At 48.8% G+C, this 21471-nt stretch overlaps 1 protein-coding gene across 6 annotated transcripts in view; it reads left to right on the forward strand.

The window, feature by feature from the left end:
* The window catches only part of DTX2 (deltex E3 ubiquitin ligase 2), a 61618-nt gene that overhangs the window by 28970 nt on the left and 11177 nt on the right, over positions 1–21471 (forward strand). For 3 of the 6 annotated variants that reach the window (XM_032778029.2, XM_032778028.2, XM_032778027.2), the window contains exons 5-6: positions 4402–4460; positions 13343–13474. In XM_032778029.2, coding sequence (XP_032633920.1) covers positions 4402–4460; positions 13343–13474 — 191 coding nt within the window. The remainder of the gene's footprint in view (positions 1–4401; positions 4461–13342; positions 13475–21471) is intronic. The other 3 variants (XM_032778031.2, XM_032778032.2, XM_032778030.2) reach the window with 1 other exon arrangement.

Below are 21471 nucleotides of genomic sequence, written 5' to 3' on the forward strand. Positions count from 1 at the left end.
ATTCTGTCACCAACCTAGCGCTGTCCATATGGGGACTTACGTCGGCTTAATTATCCTTTAGAGGGGTATTGCTTTAGGGACGTGCCTGTGTCCTGAACCTTAGCAAGGGCTGCCTCAGTGAGGGGGGTTGACTCACCCTTTTCCCTCCCTGGGAACGTGTCCTGTTTGACAGAGGTACTGTGAGGGTTGCTGCGTTAAAGACAGGGAGGGGCTCAGCTGCTGTGGTGATGAGGGCTGCAGAACTTTGGCTGGATAGAGGGTGATAACAAACCCCGAGCTTTAGGTGTGTTAGTGTGAGTTGCCCAGAGTCGTTTGCACTCTGGTGTCATGGGAGTAAAATCCACTCTGTCCTAAACAGGCAACTGCAGACATTTCCATTTCGAAATGGATGTCAAAGACGGACTGATTTCTTCCCCGGCGCCTTTGTCCCTGCAAGGAAGGTGATGCAGCAGTGTTGTCATGTTTGCCTTTTTCTCTTTGAGCATGTGTGTGTGGCAGATGCTTTACTTGTTCAGAACTGCTTTGTTTGGGTCAAACCCAGTCAGCTCTTCCTGTGCCAAGGTAGAGAGAGCGGCTTTAAAATAAAGGCTCTTAAAATAAAGATGCCACTGACATAACAGTGAGTAATCTCACGTCAAGGCCTCTTTCTCGTGCAGCTTCAGACAAGTGTCTGGGAAGTCTGGTGAGACACATTGGTGTGCAGGCATCTGTCGGAAACAAGGACCAAGGGAAATACTGCTCCGTGAGCTTGACTATATCAGCAGATGAGAGGAGTCTTTGAGGGGCGTTTCCTGCCCCCAAAAATATTACTTCTGCTGTAGCTCTGTTTATGCTAGCAACAGCAGGAGTCTCAGGCTCCGCCCCTTTGCCTAACTCCTTAACATCTCGTGTAGCCAAATGACAAAATGCTCTCAATTCATTTCGCTGCAGCTTGGTCAGCTGGCTTGCCCTGTGGTTCTCGAATCTAGGGTCCGTCTTTGGTGAGTGACTCATTGGCACAAAACTTTATATCCTGTACTGTGGCTTTGAATATACCCGCAAAACCATATGGTGAGGAGTCTACTCAGCAAGAGGACCCATCGCTTCCCTCCATTTCACCAGGCTCGGGTCTGTGACCCTAACGAAAAAATACACACTAGGCACAGGAGATTGTGTGCTTGTCCTCATGGGCGTCCGGTGCACATTTAGAGCACAGATTACCCAATGTTCCACCCTTCTATATACTGTAGCAGTGACAGGAAACCTCAATATATTTGTTCCAGTTGAGGGATTTTACTTCTGCTTTGCAGGGGGCAGTGGTGCTTTCGCTAGCTCAGCTACTCCGGCGATGTGGGCCGTACAAGTACTTAGTGGATGCCTGGTATCTGCATTACTTGCTCTTTCCTTAGCTGGCAAAAATGGGACGTGCAGTTCACCACCAGTGCCCACGAGTACAGGGTAGTAAAAACACCTGAGCCTTGCTACTCTTGAGCTTCCAATGTTGTTACCACCATTGAAGTTGCACTTATGAGGAATTCTAGATGAGGCACCTCTGCTGCTCTCTCTCATCTGTAGAGGCCTCTCTGAAGCTTTTAGTACTCTTGCAAACGGGGAGGAGAGCTATGCCGTTCTTGTGTCATTCTCTGAAAGCATACCTTGTAAGAGAGCCTCACTTATCCACCCACCTTCCCTGCAGAGCCAAGGATTTGGTTGCATTCTTTAGTGTTTTCTGCTGTCCTCAAGAAGGATAGCACTAGAGTCAGCAACTCTCCACTCAGGGTGGGGGGTGAACTGGCTAGCTGTTGGGTGTGTGTGTGTAATAACATGGAGGTAGCTCCACTCAGAATAGTGAAGCTGGGGGGGATTTCCAGCAGTCATGTGCTGGGATCATGGACCCAAAGCTTAGAACTTGAGAGAACAGATCTTCCGGGTGGGACGTCGCTCTGTCCTGTGTGGTGTTCAGGAGGGAGGAGGCGAGTCCTTTTGGTTCAGACTTGTCAGCTCATTGATGTTGGTAGAGCGATCCTCAAATTCCCTTTGCTCACTGAGCCTCGAAAACGTTCATTGCGTTTGGAGGGCGAGATGCATCCTCCCTGTGGTTCTGCTCCTGAGAGGTGACCAAGGAGGATGATGGTGGAGGGTAGAAATGGGGCGTGGGAAGAGATCGGGCTAGAAAGGAAAGAGATTTAAAAACACCAAGAAGAGAACTGCTAGGAAGAGACCAAATCAGAAGAGAAATGTCGTGAAGAATGAAATGGATTTTAGGGTCTAATCCAAGCCCTTGGCAATCCCTTGGGGCCCTTCCAGGGTCTTTTGTGGAGTTTGGATCGCCCTTAGAGAGAGCAGTGAAGTGATGTGTCACTTGAAAAGATTGCGAAATTCTGGACATCTTAGTGTGAGGGGGAAACCCAGCCACTGAAATAGCTGGCTGGGAAAACACCATGATGCAGATTCGTAGGGCCAGAAGAAACCATTATAATCCTCTCCTCTGACTGCCTGCAAAACACAGGCTATAGCACCTCAGCCAGTGGATTCCTGCCTCGAGCCCATAACCTCTCTTTGAGTTACAGTGCGTCTCAAGGCATGTCAGGTAGGAGGAGAAATGGGAGGAGAAAACAGGGAAGTGGGTTTTGAAAGTTATTTAATAGAGAACCTGCTTTGTGCAATATTTGGAATCTGATTTTTAATGGCGGTCGATCTCATTTCTTTTGACCTAGAAACAGAAGCTACTTTTGGCATGTGGGGAGAGAGGGGGGATTGGTCCATCTGTCCCAGAGCCCTTAGACCACTTTTAATAATCTGAGCCCAAAGACTCCGGAGCCTTTGCTTTTTGTAAAAGTGGTGCTCTCTTGCTCTAATATCCTATGCAAAATTGCCCCTCCCCTCCGTTGTGCTGTGTGCTTGTGCCTGTTGCTTTCTTCCCTGCACCCCAGAGATGGCTGCATTTCAGTAGTCTTGTATGTGTATAGTTTGTGATGCCCTGTGGGGTTCCTTTGAGGTGACAGGTGCTGTGCAAGTGTAAAACATGATTATTCCTATCTTACATTGAGTGAATTGGGACTGACTGACTATGTCACTGCTGCAGAGCACGGCTACCAGTCCTCCTTGGCTAATACTCCATCTTAGACTGAAGTGTTCTCACAACCCCAGTACCTGAAACATGAGAGTTGGATGTTCCTTTTCCATTTATATGGGCCTTGTCCACATGGGCTGCTACCACGCGGCAAGCCAGGGTGTGAATCTACTGTGCTATAGCAGGGTCCACACAGGACGTGACTTCGTGGCCAGCTAGTGTGCTGTAAATTCACACTCTGGCTTGCTGTCCGTGTAGGCAAGCCCTTGGTCTCCTTTCCCTGCTCCACATAACCCAGACCCTCTTCCTCCTGCTGTGACCTCTTGTCTCTGTGTGTTTTCAATCTGCTGCCCTCGCTCTCCTTCCTAATCGTCGGCAGCAGAATACGCTTCTGCGGTCCATGCTCAGGTATCCCAAATTCACCTTGGTTTGAAATTCTGTCCCCTTACAGCCACTGGAACCCCCCCCCCCCGCCCCCCCGACAAATTCCTAAAGGAGCTAGGCTGGACTTTCCAAGCGGGGTGGTCAGACTCAAGGGAAATTGGACACCTCACTCCTTTAGGTCTCTTGGACCTCCCATTGCGTTCCCATTCCCATATCCCAGTGCGGTCCAGTCAGGGGCAGATCTATGTATTTTGCCGCCCCAAGCACGGCAGGCAAGCGGCTTTCAGCGGTACACCTGCAAGAGGTCCCCGGTCCCGCGCCTTCGGCATACCCACCGCTGAATTGTCGCCAAAACTGCAGTACCAGCGGACCTCCCCCAGGCGCGCTGCCAAAGGCAGCCTGACTGCTGCCGTCACAGCGACCAGCAGGGCGCCCCCCGGGCTTGCCGCCACAGGCACGCGCTTGGTGCCCTGGTGCCTGGAGCCGCCCCTGGGTCCAGCGGATAGGGTGCTCAGACTGGGATTCACAGCAGACTTCTGCTGCGACTTTCACCTCCCTGTGTTTCATTTTTCCCCATCTGTAAAATGGGGCTCATCTCCATTGTCAAGTGCTTTGAGATCTACTGCTGCAAAGTCACTATATGAGAGTAGTTGGTGGTATTATTTTGCAGTGAGGTTGCTTTTATTTTCACTAGCATCAACCACCAGTGCAGCAAGTCACCGGGAAGGTCTAATGCCTTTCTGCCTTTGCTGTATCCCCTGCTGTACTTTGGTATGCACCAGAGACCTAATCCTGCAGCAATTGACTTTGCTAGGTATGATGGGAAAATGCAACTAACACAAGCACAGTTCTCTCAGTGGCCACTGGCCAGAATGCCATACGCTGCTGAATTGCCCCGTCTTGTCTGTCATCCATGCGGTTATGTTAAACCTTTTGTTTTGTTGTTGTTTTTTTTTTCTCCCCAGTGTCCCAAATCTGCTGGTCGAGATGCCCAAGCCCAGCAAAGTGAACCAAGCTTTGGCAGGTAATGACTCCTCCTTGATTACTTGTTTTCTCCCTAGGTTTTTTCCTTTCCTTTGTAACTTGCTTCCTCACGTAGCCTCTGATCAGAATCTAGAGTGTCCTGTCATGTAGACAGAGCCTGGCACGGGATAGAGAATAAAGCTAGTGTGTTCGAAAATGTATAGAAAGTGCACACACCAGCGGCTGGTAGGCTTTTCTCAACCACATTGCGGTAAGTACCTACTTGGCTTTGTATTGCTGTCCTTGCTTTGGTAATAGGGTGGGAATGATCCCACCCTTGTCTTTCTACAATGCTACAGTGTGTAGACTTGTTAGCTAGAAGGGCAAAGGCTGACAGAGGGGAAGCCGGGCACTGTAGCCTAGGGAGTGAAGTCAAGCATATGGAACTTGGTTAGCAATGCTGTAGATGAAGCATGAGTTCTCCTGTACCTGCAGGAGTAAGTATGAGGAGCTTACATTTGTCTTTGGAGTCTGCAGCTCTGATTCAGAATACTCCCAGGTTGCAGATCTGTTAGGGAAGGAGGAATCCATTTTTACATAGTTGCTTTTCAGGGTAGAATTGCAGCCTGCGACTCTAAACGGCATTGTCTGGATAATAATCCCACACCCATGCGGTTTGCAATATAAGCACTGCTCGTCTGTGTCCCAGAGGGTGGAAAACTTGCCGGTATGTTTGCCATCTCTTAATTCAGCTAGTGCACAGCAACTGGGATTCTAGTTTGGTGGCATCTTCTGAAACTGGATGCTCTGCTGATCACATGATATCTTCTGCATACGAACGCAGTCCATGCACTTTAATAATAGCACAATACAGTGTTGCTGTCCCAGGACAGAACGGCCACAAGGCCGGTATGGTGTTGTCCAATGTTGCCCTTGCATGGCAGGACATCTTTCAGTACATAACAGAACATCCTCCACTCCTCTCTCCAACTCCCATCCTTTGTTTGGACTGTAGGCTCTTCTGAGTGGGGGAGCTTACTGAGGCGAATACTTTATAACCTGGGTGTGTCCGTCCTCCAGCACTAGGGCCATGTCTATAGTTGTGTCCTTGTCTTGTACATCCAGAAAGCGCCTAGTGCACTATTGGTGCTGTCCAGTTAGTCGTAGCAATGACATATTGGAAACCATCGAAATGTTTAGCCAAACTGATCCCTCCCTCCGCTAAAAATTCTCAAACCTATTTAATGGACATGAGACATTGGGCCAGACTCAGACCTGGTGTAAGTTGCTGACCTCAGTGGAGTTTCGCCTTTTATACATGCTCTGAATTTGGCTCGTTACTATCTGCAGCAACACGTCAAATGGACCCATTCTATAGGCAAGTCTCGGTTAACCATATAGATCCAGATTCAACAAAGCATGCGCTGAAAGGTATTGCTGAATCGAAGCTATATTAATAACCAGCTCCTGGTATGTTCCATATACGGGTCATCCATTCTCAGTTTGAAAGAGGCAGTTGGACTTGAACAGATTGTTCATTCGATGGCATGCTTTAATATAGGAACTCCAGGAGATAACCGGTCGATAGCACCAGCCTTTTACCACCCCTTTTGTTTAAAAAGTCACTTTTGCAATCAATTCTTCTACTCTTGTTGGAGGCAGGGGGTGCAGGAATGAGAATTTTAAAACTTTTAAGATCTCTTTAGTTGAAAAATGAGGCCAAAGTCTGCAAGATCATATGTAAAGCAACTGACAAGATGCACGCTGCACTACTGGAGCCCAGAAATGCTCAGACTTGGGTGCGATCAATGGGCAAATACCAGCTTCTAAAAGGCAAATGCTCTTCTTGTTTAGATCTGAATCTTCTCAGGGCCTGGCTTTGACTGGGGTAGAGGGTGGTCATCTTTAACAGAAGCACCATGTTGCCTTTTGTTCAGTGTAGCAGCCTTTAACAGGTCTGAGGGAGCTACAGCAGGACACAATTTTTCTTTTTCAGCAGAAAATCTATATTAGAACGTGACTGTGAAAGAAGTCACAGAGGAAGAGTGTGGGTAGCTTAACTAGCCTGTGTAAGGAAAGAAAATGCCCAGGAACATCTATGAAGAACAGCAGGCAGTGGAGTTTGGGGGACAGGAATACTGAATTTCGTCAAGGCTTTACTTGACACAGCCTTTAACTGGTGACCTCTCTTTCCCATCTTATTTGGCTACTGTGTCTTTGGTAACTTCAGGACCTCTCTTTGGAAACTTGGAAAGCCTCTGTTGATCTTGATTCCCCAACTTTTCGTGCCTCAGATGACTTAATAAAGCAAAGATCCCCTCCTTGGACACCTGAGCTCCACTGTGCGGTTCTCAAACTATTTTGTTCTGTGGATCAGCGGGAAGGACTGTGCAGGTCACTGGAGATCCGTAGAGCCATGTGAGAACCTCGCAGAGGCAGTTCAGTGATGGTCTGTACCACCGATCTTAATAGTCTGCTCATCGTTGGCTGTGCAGAGAGACGCCTTCTGTGGTGAAAAAAGCAGGCACAAGGCTAAGCCTAGCCAGCTGCTGAAGAGTAATAAATCTATCGCTATGCTGGATTATCTCTCATTTTGGCCATTCATTAGGAAACTAGTTTTATATTCTGGGACGAATGGACTGGTGTCTCAAGAGCTTTGGATACCAGTCAGAGATGCTCCTCAAGATGGTTGAAGCGGGCCTTGTAACTAAAAGTAGCACCATACTAAAAGTACACTTTGGGGTTCTTTGTATTTACCGTCTGGTTTTTGATACATTCAGGTGCACATGGCCCCTGGTTTCCAGTGTTAAATCTCCATAACCATGGAGGTCAGGAATGATCCTTTTTTAAAATGCAAGCTGAGATTCTCACGTATGCACATGATTCCAGGGGCTGGGGCTTTGAAAAAAAATTCCTCAATATCACAAGATCAATATCAGCCTAACATTGTGAGAGTTGGCAGTACTGCGTAGGATCTCCATTGTTCAAAGGAAAGCTCTGGTCCCTGTGCAAGTCTTGACTCTAAAGTACATTTGAACAGAAACTGGCAGCCGGACAAAGTGATGAGTTATAGCGTGCTCACGTATCCAGCCTGTACGCCCACAACCTGTGGCCCCTGCCGCACTCAGTTTTATTGACGGCCGCTCCCCATCCTCGGTCCTTGCACAGCACAGAACAGTAAGAATTTCTTTGAATGGGAGACCAGTTAGATCCTTGATAGCTGTGACCATTGCCAGAGGTAAGGCTAACCTGGCTTATAACACACGTGTAGTTTGTATGCACAAACAACATGCTAAGATCTGCACTGTGCTGGAGGTGGATTTTCAAATTCCAACACAAATCCAATAACAGCAGCCAAATTCTCTGCTGGAATCAGTGGAGTTAGTGTCACAGCCAAACTCTCTGCTGACATAAGGCTTGCTCCAAGCTGCAGAGTCTGTGTTGGAGCACATACATTGGTGCCGCTGCAGTGCTGTATGTGTCGCATGGCTAACCCGCTGAGTAGCTCTGAAAATACAAACCTGTCCTGTTCCTAGACAAAAGCTTAGTTTGCATGTGCCACTCTCCTGCAGTGGGAAATCTGCTTCCTTAAAAAGCTCTTGCCACTCACTAGCCAACTTTAAGGAAAACTTAGTTTAAATTGACACCAAGAGCCCCAGTGATGAGACAGAGTTAACGGTGTCACTGGGTTGACCTGTGTTGCAATCGGAGGGCTGCTCAGGTTGGCATACTTGCGCTCACTTTAATCCACCCAACACAGCTAAAAATAGCCAGGAGCTCACCGTGGCATGGTGAGCATGAGCTGGGAACGTGGTTACGTGCCCTGGGTTCCAGATGGGCTGGTACAATCTGGGCTGCTGTTGCTTGCCTGCTATTTTTAGCTGTGCAAGCTAAATTTAAGCTAGCGTGGGTTTGTCTACCCAACCTGCAGTCACACCTCTGATTGCAGTGTGGATGTACCCAGTGATTTCCGGGTGCCAAAGAGGAGTCAAGCATGATAAGCCACTGTTTGAACACCAAAGCCGGCTTATCTGCATAAGGAAGCATCACAAGTAATTTTTACCATCAGGGTCCACAAGGGTTGATTGCTGAGTGCTAAGATTTCCTGTGTTATGTTAGAAGCTTAAGGGAAAAACAGCTGCTGGCTACGCAAATGGTTCAAATGTGAGTGAGCCCAAAGAGTGATGCACCAAGTGACTGGCCTCTTGCTCTGTGATTCCGTGGTTTCAGGAAGGATGTGCTTTGTCACTGTTGCACACTTTGTTTCGTGCTGCGTTTGATTCCTCTGCCACGTGTCTTCCCCAAAGACAACAGACAGTAGAGGAGGAGGACAGCCCAGTAGTTCACCTCATCCATCTTCCTGCCTTCATTCTAGATGCTCCGAGGAGGACTTGCTCGTGATGTCATGTGATCATTGCTGTCTGTGTTGAATAGTAGATATGGTTTCACCTCCTGACATGCTGTGTGGGTATAAAGTTCATGTAATACATTTCTATTTTATTTATGATGATTCATCACCTCAAATATGCATTGTTAGTATATTGTCCCAGATGCACACTGGGATCAATATTTCTCTGGTAAAGATTAACTAATGAAACTGATATATTCTATGGTATGAGGTCAGACTAGATTACCATAATGGTCCCTTGTGGCTATAAAAATCTGTTAACTCAGTTTTTTCAGGTGCACAGTTCTGCAGTTCCTGTACTTTCTAATGGCATACGCGCAATATTTCAGTGATATTCCGTAGAGCAGTTAAGCTTAGATCATTAACTTTTCAGTTAAATATCAGTTGTGTACATTTGAAGATGATCCTGTGTAGCACTTTGACCATGTTCGAAGTTGCTTACAAACTTTAGCTGGTTGATTAACATAATCAAATTGTCCAATAAAGATGACACTTAAGAGGAGCTTTACCATTTCTCCTTCTGTGGCAAGCTGAAGAATTGTGTTTACATCCCTGCCTGATCAGAAACTTGTGGGCTGATTTATTATTTATTAGAAGCAATTTGGCTAGTGGCTAGAACACTGGACTGGGGCTCAAAAGACCTGGGTTCTATTCCTGGCTGTGCCACTGGCCTGCAGAGTAACCATGGACAAGTCATTTCCCCACACATTGCCTCTGTTTCTCCCTCTGTAAAATGGGGATAATGATACTGATCTCCTTTATAAAGTGCTTTGAGATCTACAAATGAAAAGCTCTGGGTTGAGAGCTAGTATAATTACCATAGCACCTAGGACCCTAGTTGTGGATCAGGATCCCATTGTGTTAAGAGCTGTACAAACACAGAACAAAAAGAGTCCCTGCCCCAAAGAGCTTACAATCTAAATATGATGAGGCAAATGGATTCGGACCAGTAGGGATGTACAGGGAAACAATGAGGCGCTCTAGGTGACAGGTGGTGGACTCAGCACCCCAGCACTCCAACGGTTGTCAAGTGTAGGCTTCATGGCAAAGGGAAGTTTTGAAGCAGGCTGATGAGGTAGCTTTGCAGACGTTTACAGGGAGCCCCTCCCAAGAGCCAAGGGCAGCATGGGAGACAAGTGCAAAGGTGCTTGTTTGAAAATTTAACCAGTAGATGCCTACAGAGAACAATATATCTTGTCTCCTTCTGAATACGAAAGTGTGTTATTCCTAGGGCTAATATTCCAGTGTGGACTTGTGAATCTTCCTGCGTTAGTACCATTTTGACAGTCTAGAGAGGCACAAAACACTTTAGTTTTTGTAGCCAAAATCCTTAATAAACATGGTAAAGCAAATTGAATGGTGTTCTGACTCCAAATTCAGTGGGTCCATACCCACCAATGCCAAGGATGAATTTGTTCGTCCTTTGGCCAGTGAAAAGTGGCTGGTGGCACGTACATGCAGCCAGTCGGTAATAGCGTGGTTGCAATGGCTGAGGTAAAGAAGGCTGGGATAAAAATCATAGAATATTGGGGTTAGACGGGACCTCAGGAGGTCATCTAGTCCAACCCCCTGCTCAAAGCAGGAGCAATCCACATATTCTCCGTTACGCGTCCCATTGCTGTGGAAATGCTTAGGATATTGCAAAAGGATTTAAGGTCTAGTCATGCTCGATGCTTCCCGGAAATTGAGTACCCTCGGCATGCCCTGAAAATCAGGGGTGCACAGCAGTCTTGCAGGAACCAAGTGTTTAGACCAGGATTAAAAAGAAATTCGGTTCTGACTGGCATTTTTCATTAGTGAGCTTACAGGCCTGATTCTTAGCTCGGTGTAAACTGGCATAGCTCTGACTTTGACAGAGGTGCATTGATTTCCAACAGCTGAGAACCTAGCTCTGGTATTGTTACCAGGACAATAGGCCAATAGCTTAATGTTTTCACCCACTAAAAATCAGGAGTCTCTCTTTACCACAGCCGCTGGGGGCTCTCTCTGCATTTCCTGTCCCATTGCTGCCGCTTAAGGAGTGCGTGTGTGTTGTGGTGTCGCAGTCCTCCACAGTGGAAGCTGTTTGGAGATCAGGAGTGCTGGACTCCAGCACGTTGTGTGGCAGACACCGTTAGCTGGTGAGGAGGCAGAGGGCTTCCATTTTCTCATGTCTCTTGGTAAGCAGGAGTGATGTGAAAGGAAACCCAGCAATTGACATTCCTCAGAGATTTAGTTAAAAAATGATGGTTCATGTGTGTTGGAGTGTGGCTTGTGGTTTATCCATGTGCTGTCTCTAGATCTTTGGCTAGAACTTCATTCATCTCCCAAAAGCCTCTCCCTCCTCTATCTTCTATCCCCTTTTCCTCTTCCCTTTATTTTTCTCTCATTTCCCCCCCTTCAATCTTCCATTTAAAAGGGGATGCCTTGTTTCTTACATCATCTGGTTTAGTCTGACATGCAGTTCTAACATGCCCATCACCATAATCCTTGCCTGTCAGAGGAACGATTTGTGATAGCTTTTGCAATGCTTTAGAAAGGATACAGATATCAGGCCCAGTTCTTCACTGCCTGGCACCTCTGGTAGTTGCTTGTTAAAGAGGAAGGATGATCTTGTTGTTAAGATGATGGACCGTGGCTTGGGAGATCTCGGTTTAATTCCCAGCTTTGCCATAGGTCTTGCAGGTGACCTTGGGCAAGTCACTTAATTGCTGTGCCCCACTTTCCCATCTGTAAAAGGGGTTAATAATCTTTCCTGTCTCTCATCTTCCATGGGCTTTGGATCAGACCCTGAGGTTGTCAGGTCTTAGAGTAAGGGGCTGTCTGTAGCTGTATAAGAAGGAGCTCTGGGAGTGACTGTCAATTGAGTCAGAACGCCGTCAGTGCTGTGAGTGGAGAATTCTTACTGGACAGCATTTCGCCCTGACCTTACACAAGGGCGTTTGGCTCTGCAAAGTCCATAGATGCTCTTAGTGAGTTTTATATTTTAGGCCGAGCTGATAGTGTCCCCTGAGACATCCCATGATAATACCCTGTTTTCAGTTGCTTTTCGCTTGTGTGCATGTGTATGGGATTTTATTCTACTAGTTAAAGAACAATTTCATTTTGTGCATCTTTTATGCTGCCTTTCCCTCCCCAAGCGAACAAGGGTTTAAAAAACAAAATACTTAAAAATATCAGCTAACAGAGTTATAAGCTATTGGTTACCAACACTCCCCATGAGGGGGAACCCTAAGATAGGGATTCTCAAACTAGGGGTTGGGACCCCTCAGGGGATTGTGAGGTTATGATGTGGGGGGTCGCAAGCAATCAGCCTCCACCCCAAACCCTGCTTTGCCTCCAGCGTATTAAAAAGTGTTTTAACTTATGGGGTGGGGGGGTCACATTCAGAGGTTTGCTGTGTGAAAGGGGTCACCAGTACAAATGTTTGAGAATCAGTACCCTAAGAACAGGGAAATACACATGTACTACCCTGGTGGGTAACTCTCGCTAAATGTTGACCACTGTCAAGAGCTGCATTTAAAAGAGATTTTCTAAATATCCTGGCATCTGTCAGCGTCGAATGCTCTTCTGCTGGGGAGTGAGGCAGGCGGTTCCTTGAATATGTCAGCATTAGGGCAGTTTTAGTACATTAGATTGCATTCCGTTACATTACAGGGTTGGAACTGGCCTGTATTTCAATGGTGAATGTTGCAGCATTAGATCAATAGAGTGAACCCTGAAGTTCTGTCTGTGCCAAGTTCCCTTTAGGGAACAGGTGTCCTTTTAAGAGGCAGAATTAACGTTAAGAACCCGAATTCCACAAATCCGTGGTAGGACAGTGCTTTCCTGTGGCTTTGATTAGCAAAGCACTGAAGAGATCCGGCTGAAGTCAATGGGGTGCTGTAATGCTTGAAGCTAAGCATGTGCTTGCGTGTTTTAATGAGTCGGGGTCGATGTGCAGACAACGTGTTCCAGGGTGTACGAGCCCTAGAACGTGACAGAGAGCCCAATTCTGCTGTTGCACTGGTGTGAATCCGTCATAACTCCACTGAAACCAGTTGAGCCACTCCAGATTCACACCAGCGTAAAGGAAAGCAGGGCCCCCAGTCTCAGTCCCTGTGAGTTCACAGTCTAAGGAACGGATTTGGAAAGTGCTGAGTCTCTTGGTGTGCAGTCAGAAGTACTCACCACCTCGCAGAGCTGAGCCTTAGAGGCACTGACCAGCTAACTAGCGGAGCCCTATGTCAGCGCTAATCCGTAGGCTCCAAGTCCGAGATGGAGACAGGCCGGTTAAAGCAGCGGCTTCAGGTAGCATTTATCAGATTCATGAACATATTCCTCCGCTTTAATTTACCATCCAAGCTGTTCCTCCTCTGGATTCCCCAGTTCCTGTCCTTGCACTGAAATCAAACTGAATCACCTTTCCCATTTATTTGCTTTACAAATACTTTGTGTTCTTTGAATCAAGGGTTTTTTTTTATTTTCTTTGAAAAATTTTTCTTTTTTTTTCCCTTTTAAATAAATTTATTTCCGCCTTGTTTCCTTCCTGCATGTTTACCTCGTGTCCCCTGTAGGCATGACGGCTATGCTGATGTCAGCCACTGGACTTCCTGTGCGTCTGACCTGTGCGCCACAACCTGCCAGCACCCGTAGACCCACTAAAAAACACAGCTCAGTTAAGGAAGGGAGGAAAGTGTCCAAGAAAGGTAGTTGCTGCTCAAACTCTCTGGTATTTGCTTCAATCTCCTTCTCTTTATCTCTGCGCTCACTATTCGTCCCCCCACCTCTCTCCCTTGGCCTGCCTGTCTAAATTGCCATGATTGGTGCACTCCTTTCATAAAGAGGAGCGGGGCTCTTCTCCCTTGCTCTAAACCCTCCTTGGCGCATCGGAAAATAAGCTTGTAAAAATAGACTGTGCCTCTAACTAACCCAACCCCTTTCAACCGGTGATTAACATTGAATAACCTGGCAGCCAGACACTCAGTTCAGACCTGTCCCACCGGGATCCTCTATCCCTGACAGCCATGGCTTGCTGGGCACTCTGAAGGTCAGTTATTGCTATCTATTGTTTGTGTTACTGTAGCACCAAGGAGAGTCATGGCCCAGGACCCAGTGGGCTGGGGGTCCCTTGCTGACCAGGGAGCTGGTGAGTCCCAGAGTTGTGGGATACATCCTTCAGCTGCTCTCCAGGGGGTCTTCAGCTTGGGTGGCCCTGCTGGTCATCCCTGAGCACGAGGAAAGAGGTGTCTTTCAGACAACTCAGTCCCTGGCTGTTTAGGGCTTTGCCAGATGAAATGGGTTACACCCACTTCCTACAGCTCAGCATTGGGTTGAACCGGTGGAATGGGGCTGGCTGCATGTTGGTTTTCAGTATCTCTACCCAGAATGACAGCAATAGCAGCTACCAGGGCCCTGTTGGAAGGCTTAGTCATCTCCCCAGTGGTTTCTCCACTTCCTGCTCTTCCCCATCTCCCAAGCCATGCAGTCTCAGCTTTGTGGAGGTCATTGTTTCACAAGCTGTCAGCTAGGTTGGGAGAGCCAGGCCTGCGTGTCTGTGTGCGCCATCCCAGCCCTGTGCTCTACCAGGGGGAAAGGCCAACAGCAGAGCTAAGGTGGAAATCTAGGTTATTCCATCCTGGCACTAGTGTGCTGACTGTGTTTGCCAGCCCAGCCCCAGAGCCCCTGGGATAGTTTCCCTTCCCGGCCCAAGCTAAGCCACTCGTCCTGGGTGAAGCTGCTGGGCCAAGGTTTCTGCCTGAAGAGGGCACTTGGTGCGGAACTACACTACCAAAAAGAACGGGTCTTGTACCCAGAGCTGCAGCCTGAGCTGCCAAGTCTCAAGCTAGCAGGGAGTGTCATAGGGATGCGCCACTTCTGCCTTGCCATGCCTCCCATCAGAGTGCCCTCCCTCCCCATTCTGCATTTTGGGCTGTTTGCAAATGCGGGAGGAGGGCTAGGAGAGGCAACACAGCAGGTATAAGCAGCATAGACTCATAGAAATGTTGGACTGGAGGGGACCTGGAGAGATCAGCTAGTCCAGCTCCCTGCGCCGAGGCAGGAGCAAGTACACCTAGATCTTCCCTGACAGGTGTTTGTCCAACCATGTACCACTGGTGACCCCTCCTATCAGGAAACCCAAATGGGATCCCTAAAGGGGCAGAGGGAATAGGTTCTATGAATACGTTGTGGGAGGAAAGATACTGGAGATCTTGGCAGTGAATGGAGGGAGGGAAGTGAGTTGCAGGGAGGTGAAGATCAGGGGACCCTAAAGGGAGGACTAGAGAGGGAGATGGAATGGGCATGCACCACCCCAGGAGGAGAGTGATTCTGGGGGAGTAATGAAAGGAGGGGAACAGAAGAGAAGGGAAAGGGGACAGAGAGACCAGGCTGCGAAGCAGAAGAGGAGAGGAAGGAAAGGAGGTGAGCAAGGAGTGAGGGACACCAGACTTTGGAATGGGCAGGAGGAATGAGAGAGAAGGTGAGGTGGAGAAGAGACATAGCGTAGAAATGGAGAGCAGTGACGAAGGGCCGAGCTGGGTGAAGAGCTCTGCCCTGGCAGTGTGGGCATTGAGCTCCTGGCGTTATTACAGAACGTGTATGATTGAAACACCCTGCCTGGCACTTCTCACCCATATACAGAGAGGGGTGCCTGTGCCAAGAGAAGATGCCCTCAGAATGACTGAGGACCAGATCCTCAGGTGTTTAGGCACCGAACCAGAGCTGCCCAGATGATTGAGGGGGCCTGGGGCAAAGCAATTTCGAGGACCCCTTCCATAAAAAAAAGTTGCAATACTATAGAATACTATATTCTTGTCGGGGCCCCTGTGGGGCCCGGGGCAAATTGCCCCACTTGCCCCCCCGGGCGGCCCTGCACCGAACTGATTTCAATGGGAGTTGGGGGACGAAATTCCTGTGAGGATCTGGGCCCACAAGCTTAAATTGGGCTCCCTGGGTCCCAAATTTACTTGTTTAGGGCTCTGAATTATTCTGCTGCAGTTTGAGCTGCATTAAAGGCCTAGGAGGGGCAAGTCACAGCAGGGGGGTGCTTGCCACCGAATGCGGCCAGAGGAATTGGAGCAGGAGAGAGGTTGCTTGGCCTGCTGGAGCTTTCCCACAGACAGGGAGCAGCATGAAGGAACAGGGCGGGGAAGGGCACCAGGCGGGGCTGAAACAGGCCGAGCACGATGAACGGGTGTGGTGGGTGTAATAGGAGGTTAGGTCTAGATTCTGGTCATAGCTCCATTGACTTCAATGGAGCTGTTCTCCTTTTCCCCAGCTGAGGATCCGGCCCTAAACAGATCCTCCTAGCTCGGTCCAATTGTAAGTTCTGTGGGGCAGCGACAGGAGGTTTGTACAGGGCCTAGCGCAAGGGATGCCTCTAAGCACCATCGCATAATGAGCGACTGACTGGCTGTGAAGCAGAAGTGTGGTGGACGTCTTGTTGCCGATGGCAGGGGTGGTAATGGGGCTAGGACAGTGCTGTGCCGGTCTCAGAAAAGGCCCGGGAGTTTCAAGGTGATGAGGAATGAGGCAGGAAGCCAACAGAAGGGACAGAGGAAGGGAGGAGGGTATCAGTCCCTGGGAGAACAGAGGGGTCACTGTTCCCATGATGGATGTCACGTTGCCCTCCTGCCTAATCCATTAGCCCTTCTCTTTCCATCTGATCCGGCTGGAGCATTATGTGTATAGCCGTAGTGCCGCCCTGAAAAGCAGGCCTGCTCCCCTGTTTGCTGAGGGTGTTTAGTGCCGCCTTGGCTGAGATCTCTTTTGTAGTGATCCTCACGTGCAGCCTAGAGCTGTTAGCGTCACTGAGCCCAGATATGGAGCAGTGCTTCCTGCGGCCGTGCCTTGAGCCCATCTGTGTCAGTCACGGAATGAGTTTAGCAGTTCCAACCTGGCAGGGGAATAGCTGGGGGCTTTCTGACATTGCATGGAGTTGGCCCTAGACTGCACGCGCTCAGCTGAATCCTCCTGCCCCAGTCTGCCTGCTGGGACTTGCCAATCGCCTGCCAGCCGGACTGTGGGAATTCACCTCACTGCCCGCCAGGTAACTTGCATAGACTAACCCTCCTCAGGGTACCAGCCCCTCTGTCTTCTGGAGGAAATACAAGCTTTTCTTCCAGCAATGAGTGAGGGGTGGTACCACGTCAGTGGGTGAATGATCGCTCATGGCACTCGGGCATGGTCTGAGGGGTGCTGCATGGACATACTTCCCTAGCCGGGCCTTTTCCAGCACAGATGTCCCATATTACTACACAATGGTTGAGTGTGTCCCCCCTGGAAGAGGAGAATGACTTATTCCATTAACCGTTTTGTTTGCTCATTGAGGTTCGTTTGCTTTATGTGGTGTGAGCCCAACCCTGCGAGGTTCTGAGCATTCAGCTCCCTGGGAGTAAAGGGTGCTCAGCACCTCCCAGGATCAGGCCCTCTAAATTATTATGTCCCTGCTAGTATTAAAGGCCTTTGTCCCTGCTGGAGTTCCTTAGCCATTACTGCCATGGAAATAAGCAAGGGCTACTTCAAGGGTGTTTCTCATTTTAATTAATCTTTTGCCCAGTCATTCGTTGTAGACTTGGTAGCTGTAAAGATCAGAAATGACAGTTTTACCCCTTTGGTCCTGTTATGCTTCATAAGTTGTTGCATCACAAACACACACATTCGTGTGTCCCAGAGAGATTTGTAAACTGGTGCATCCTTGCGTGAAGGCATCAGTAAACTGTGTAAATAATTCAAATCTCTCTGCTCAGGTGCCCAGAGGCGTGGTAGTGGGATGCTTTCTGAACCTAAATATCAGTCGCTTCTAGCATCCTAGAACCCAGGAGGCTGAACTTTGTCAATTTCACTGATGGCCGGTGTTAAGTCCTACATCAGCCATCCCAAATGCCTGTGTTGTTGCAGTTTGTTTCCATAGCAGCACTGCGGGATTTCACAGCTGATCACACAGAGCGTTTTAATGAAGAGATCAGGTCTGTGCATCAGCACTTCCAAGCTACACGCTGTTTAAAAGAAAGAGTTAAAGAAACCCAAAGTGGATTATGGTGCTCTTCTGCAAATGCCCAGCCTGTATTGACTGAGGAAGATAATTAGTGGATACCCTGTTGTTCTCTCAGTTCCGCAGATGATTTTGTGGTATAAATGACTCATACAGCTAGTGCATTTCAAGTTGCCTCAGCATTTCTACCTTATGTAAAACAGAGAACACAACATTTTTACCTTGGTATAAAGCTACAGCACTAATTCTGCAAGAGAATGCAATGGGAAAGTAATACAATGAATACCTTGAGATTAGGGCCTCCCCACCATTTCTTCTTCCTGGCTGTCTCAGAACCAACCACCTACATTGGCTCAGTGGAAAAAACCGGTGCAGCAGCCCAAATAGGGTAGGGTGAATTGAATGCTAGTCCTTCCCTAGGGGGAGAAAACAGGATGCAGCCAAGGTTATGGTAGAGTACAGCACAACCAAAATGTCTCGTAGCATGAGGTTCTCTAGGTAGCGCCTCTGCCATAGCTTCCCTGCTTGTCCGCCTTCTCCTGAGGTGGGTTTTTGGGGGGCAGGAGCAGGGTGGGGTTGCCTCGTGTTCCCAGTTGCTAGTCTGTGTTTCCATGAGGCCGTGGCTAATCCATTGCCCGTCATAGTCCAGCAACTCACCCACGCTAGCTCTCAGATGGGCGTAAGCATTTGCCGATTGTCCTTTGGCCGGCAGAAAGCTGCAGACGGGGGCAGTGGGGAAGTAAAGGGAAGTACCTCCCGTACCTGATTCATTTCACACTCACGCCACAGGAAAGAGCTGAAAGGGGGTGTCAAACTTGCTTCTTAAAGGGACAGAGCACCCTGTTCCAATGGGAACGGATTCCTCCACCAAGGGTCCCATGCCACGTTGGTCTTCTAGCCTCTCCCGATTGCCTCAAGGGAGGTCCTTTCTCTGAGGTCACTAGAGACATGGCATTAGCAAGAGGAAAATGAAATAAAAACTCCACTCAAGGACTCGTCCATGCCAAAGAACAGGAAAAACCAACTGCCCTAAAGCATGTCGGGCACAGCTGGGTTATTCAGTGGAGGGCGAGTCTGTGCTAGAAACGCTCCATCAGCGCAGCCGTAGTGCTGGTAGTGCAGACGCTCTGTGCCGCCGGGAGAGAGCTGTCCCGTCAGCACAACAAATCCACCTCCACGAGGGGCAGGTGGCAGCAGGAGAAGCTCTTCTGCCACTATAGCACTGTCCCCACCTGGGCTTAGGTTGGTGTAAGTGACGTCACTGAGGGAGGAGGCTTATTCATACCCCTGAGTGATGTAAATGATACTGGCATCAGTGTGTGCAAGCCCTCAGTGTAGCTGAAGCTTAAATCCCCTGGCTTCAAAAACAGGAGAAAGCTGTGCAAAAAGATTTGGGGGAGGGGGGAACTCACTTTCCCTAACTTTAATCAGAAATAACGTCTCCATGCGTTGTGGGTGAAATAATAGCTGCTGCAAAGCATAGGGCTCCTTTTCATCTCCAGAAGGAGGTGTGTTAGGCCATGTCTATACGACGCGCCGTATCGGCGCGTTACAACCGATTGCTCGGGGATCGATATATCGCGTCTCATCTAGACGCGATATATCGATCCCTGAGCGACTTACATCGATTCCGGAACTCCACCAAAACCAACGGAGTTCCAGAATCGACATGGCGAGCCGCGCACATCGATCCCGCGCGGTGAAGACGGGTGAGTACATCGATTTTAGATAATCGATTTCAGCTACGCTATTCTCGTAGCTGAAATTGCGTATCTAAAATCGATTTTCGCGCTTCGTGTAGACCTGGCCTTACTGCTGTAAGCCTCCAAAACACAGCTGCTAACTGTCATCCCTGGAAAGTCCTCATCTTATCAACCTCCTACTCCTTCCAGCAAATGGGCAGCGTTTGGAAAACGGTTTATCCTCACGCCCTGAACCTTTCTTCCCTTCCCAAATGATCTGTAAAGCGCCAAAGGACTGCTGGCTGATGGACGAGATTGTTAGATTATGCTGTAGTATTTTTTCAACCCAATATTGACGCCAGAGAGCCATGGAAGAGTGTTTAGTGTTAGATGAACCAGGGCGGGGATCAATTAAAGATTTGGACAAAGGCCTCGAAGCAAATATCCTTAAGGTACAGATTGGGGTAATACAAGGTGGTACATCTGGTGAATCATATGTGGTCGTTCTCAGATTGCGTCTTAACCTCTTGGTAGGTATAACTGCTTAGGTCTCCGCGTTTAGTTCTTTCTAAATTTCCAAATTCCCAAATGCTCAGCACCCAGTATTGGGGCTGAATTTTCAAAAGAGCTGAGCAGCTGGCATGCATGGGGCACGCTAGTATCCCCTGGAGAACCTGGTCACCTCCTGTGGTGCAGAGATCTTTGAAAACCTATCTCCAGCTGCCCTGAACCCAAGGCTCCAACTTTGCAGGGAGCTTCTTAAAGCTTGACAGGGCTCTTGTAGCTTCTCATGGGAATTATTGGCATAATACTAATGGATGGGGATAATGTGCCAAAATCTGGTGCCTCTTTGGTAGAAACTAGCCAGTCCTCTAGTGAATGAATCCATCCTGCTCAGGGCAGGAGACAGAACCTATGGGGGGCCCCTTGCTCTCAAACACTCCCCTGTTGGCACCTTCCCCTTAGTGCTGTGGGTTAGCGCAGTGCCAGAGGAGATTGCATAGGGTGACCCAAGCTGCTCCTCCTCATGGAGGCTAGGTTACATCCTGCCAAACTGTGATGCCTTTTTACATACCCATTCCTACGGGGCCCTCTGCTGTGGATACAGGCCTGTGCAACATTGAGACCGGCAAAAACCCTGCTCCCCTCCATCGGCGCAGTGCTTAACGGAGATGCAAAGCGAAAAGAGCCAGCGGGAGTCTACGAATTCAGCTGGTGTCATGTGTAGCAACAGGTGTCAGAGGACCAGCAACACAGGAGTGTATGATCATTTTATAACCCAGGGCCAGAGGAGTCCCCATACTAGCCTCTAGCTTGTGAGATGGCAGAACCCTCAGTATTTTGAAGCGGGTGTCGCAACTGCTGTGACCAGCAAGACGCATCCTAGCTTTCGAAGTCTCTGCTTGACCCCATTGTCCTCGCCCATCTCTGTAGCATTTGCCTCCTCTTCCCGTCCTTCTTTTAACAGAGGCTGGGAGTTCTTCTGAGCAGGGGATCTCTCCTTATTTGCTCTGTAAAACCCCACGTTCTTGTGTGGTGCTCCATAAATCATTCGGGAGAACCAGGGTTTATGCGTCTGGGCCGCGGAAGGTTTGAGCTAGGAACTTCCTCAGGATTTCCGCACGTGGTTGAATCTCGCTAACAGCTTTCATTTGTCTTGTGCTGTAGAAAGGGACACACTGGTCGATGGTGTTATGGTGCCTCCTAAGCAGACCTCGCGTGTAACTCCAACCATCTGCTTCCCTCTGTCCTTTTGCTGCCTCCTCCTTGTCGGCCTCCTTTCCCTCTCCAGCTCCCAGCCTAGAGGACAAGAAGAATCTTAGAAAGGAACAGCCCAGAAGCAGACGCTCCAGGGTGAGGTATCAGATGCCTGATCCCGCAGTCAGAGCTCAAGATCCCAGCCACGGGCCTGAGACTGGCGTTGACTTGCTATCAGACTGCGCCACCTTGGAAGAAGTGGGCGGTGTTGAGCATCGCCTGCAGCCATCCATGTAGCTGATCTGCTGCTTAGGGCTCAGCCCGTGCTCTC

The sequence above is a fragment of the Chelonoidis abingdonii genome, chromosome 20 (genome assembly GCF_003597395.2).
Source record: "Chelonoidis abingdonii isolate Lonesome George chromosome 20, CheloAbing_2.0, whole genome shotgun sequence".
Lineage (NCBI taxonomy): Eukaryota > Metazoa > Chordata > Testudines > Testudinidae > Chelonoidis > Chelonoidis abingdonii.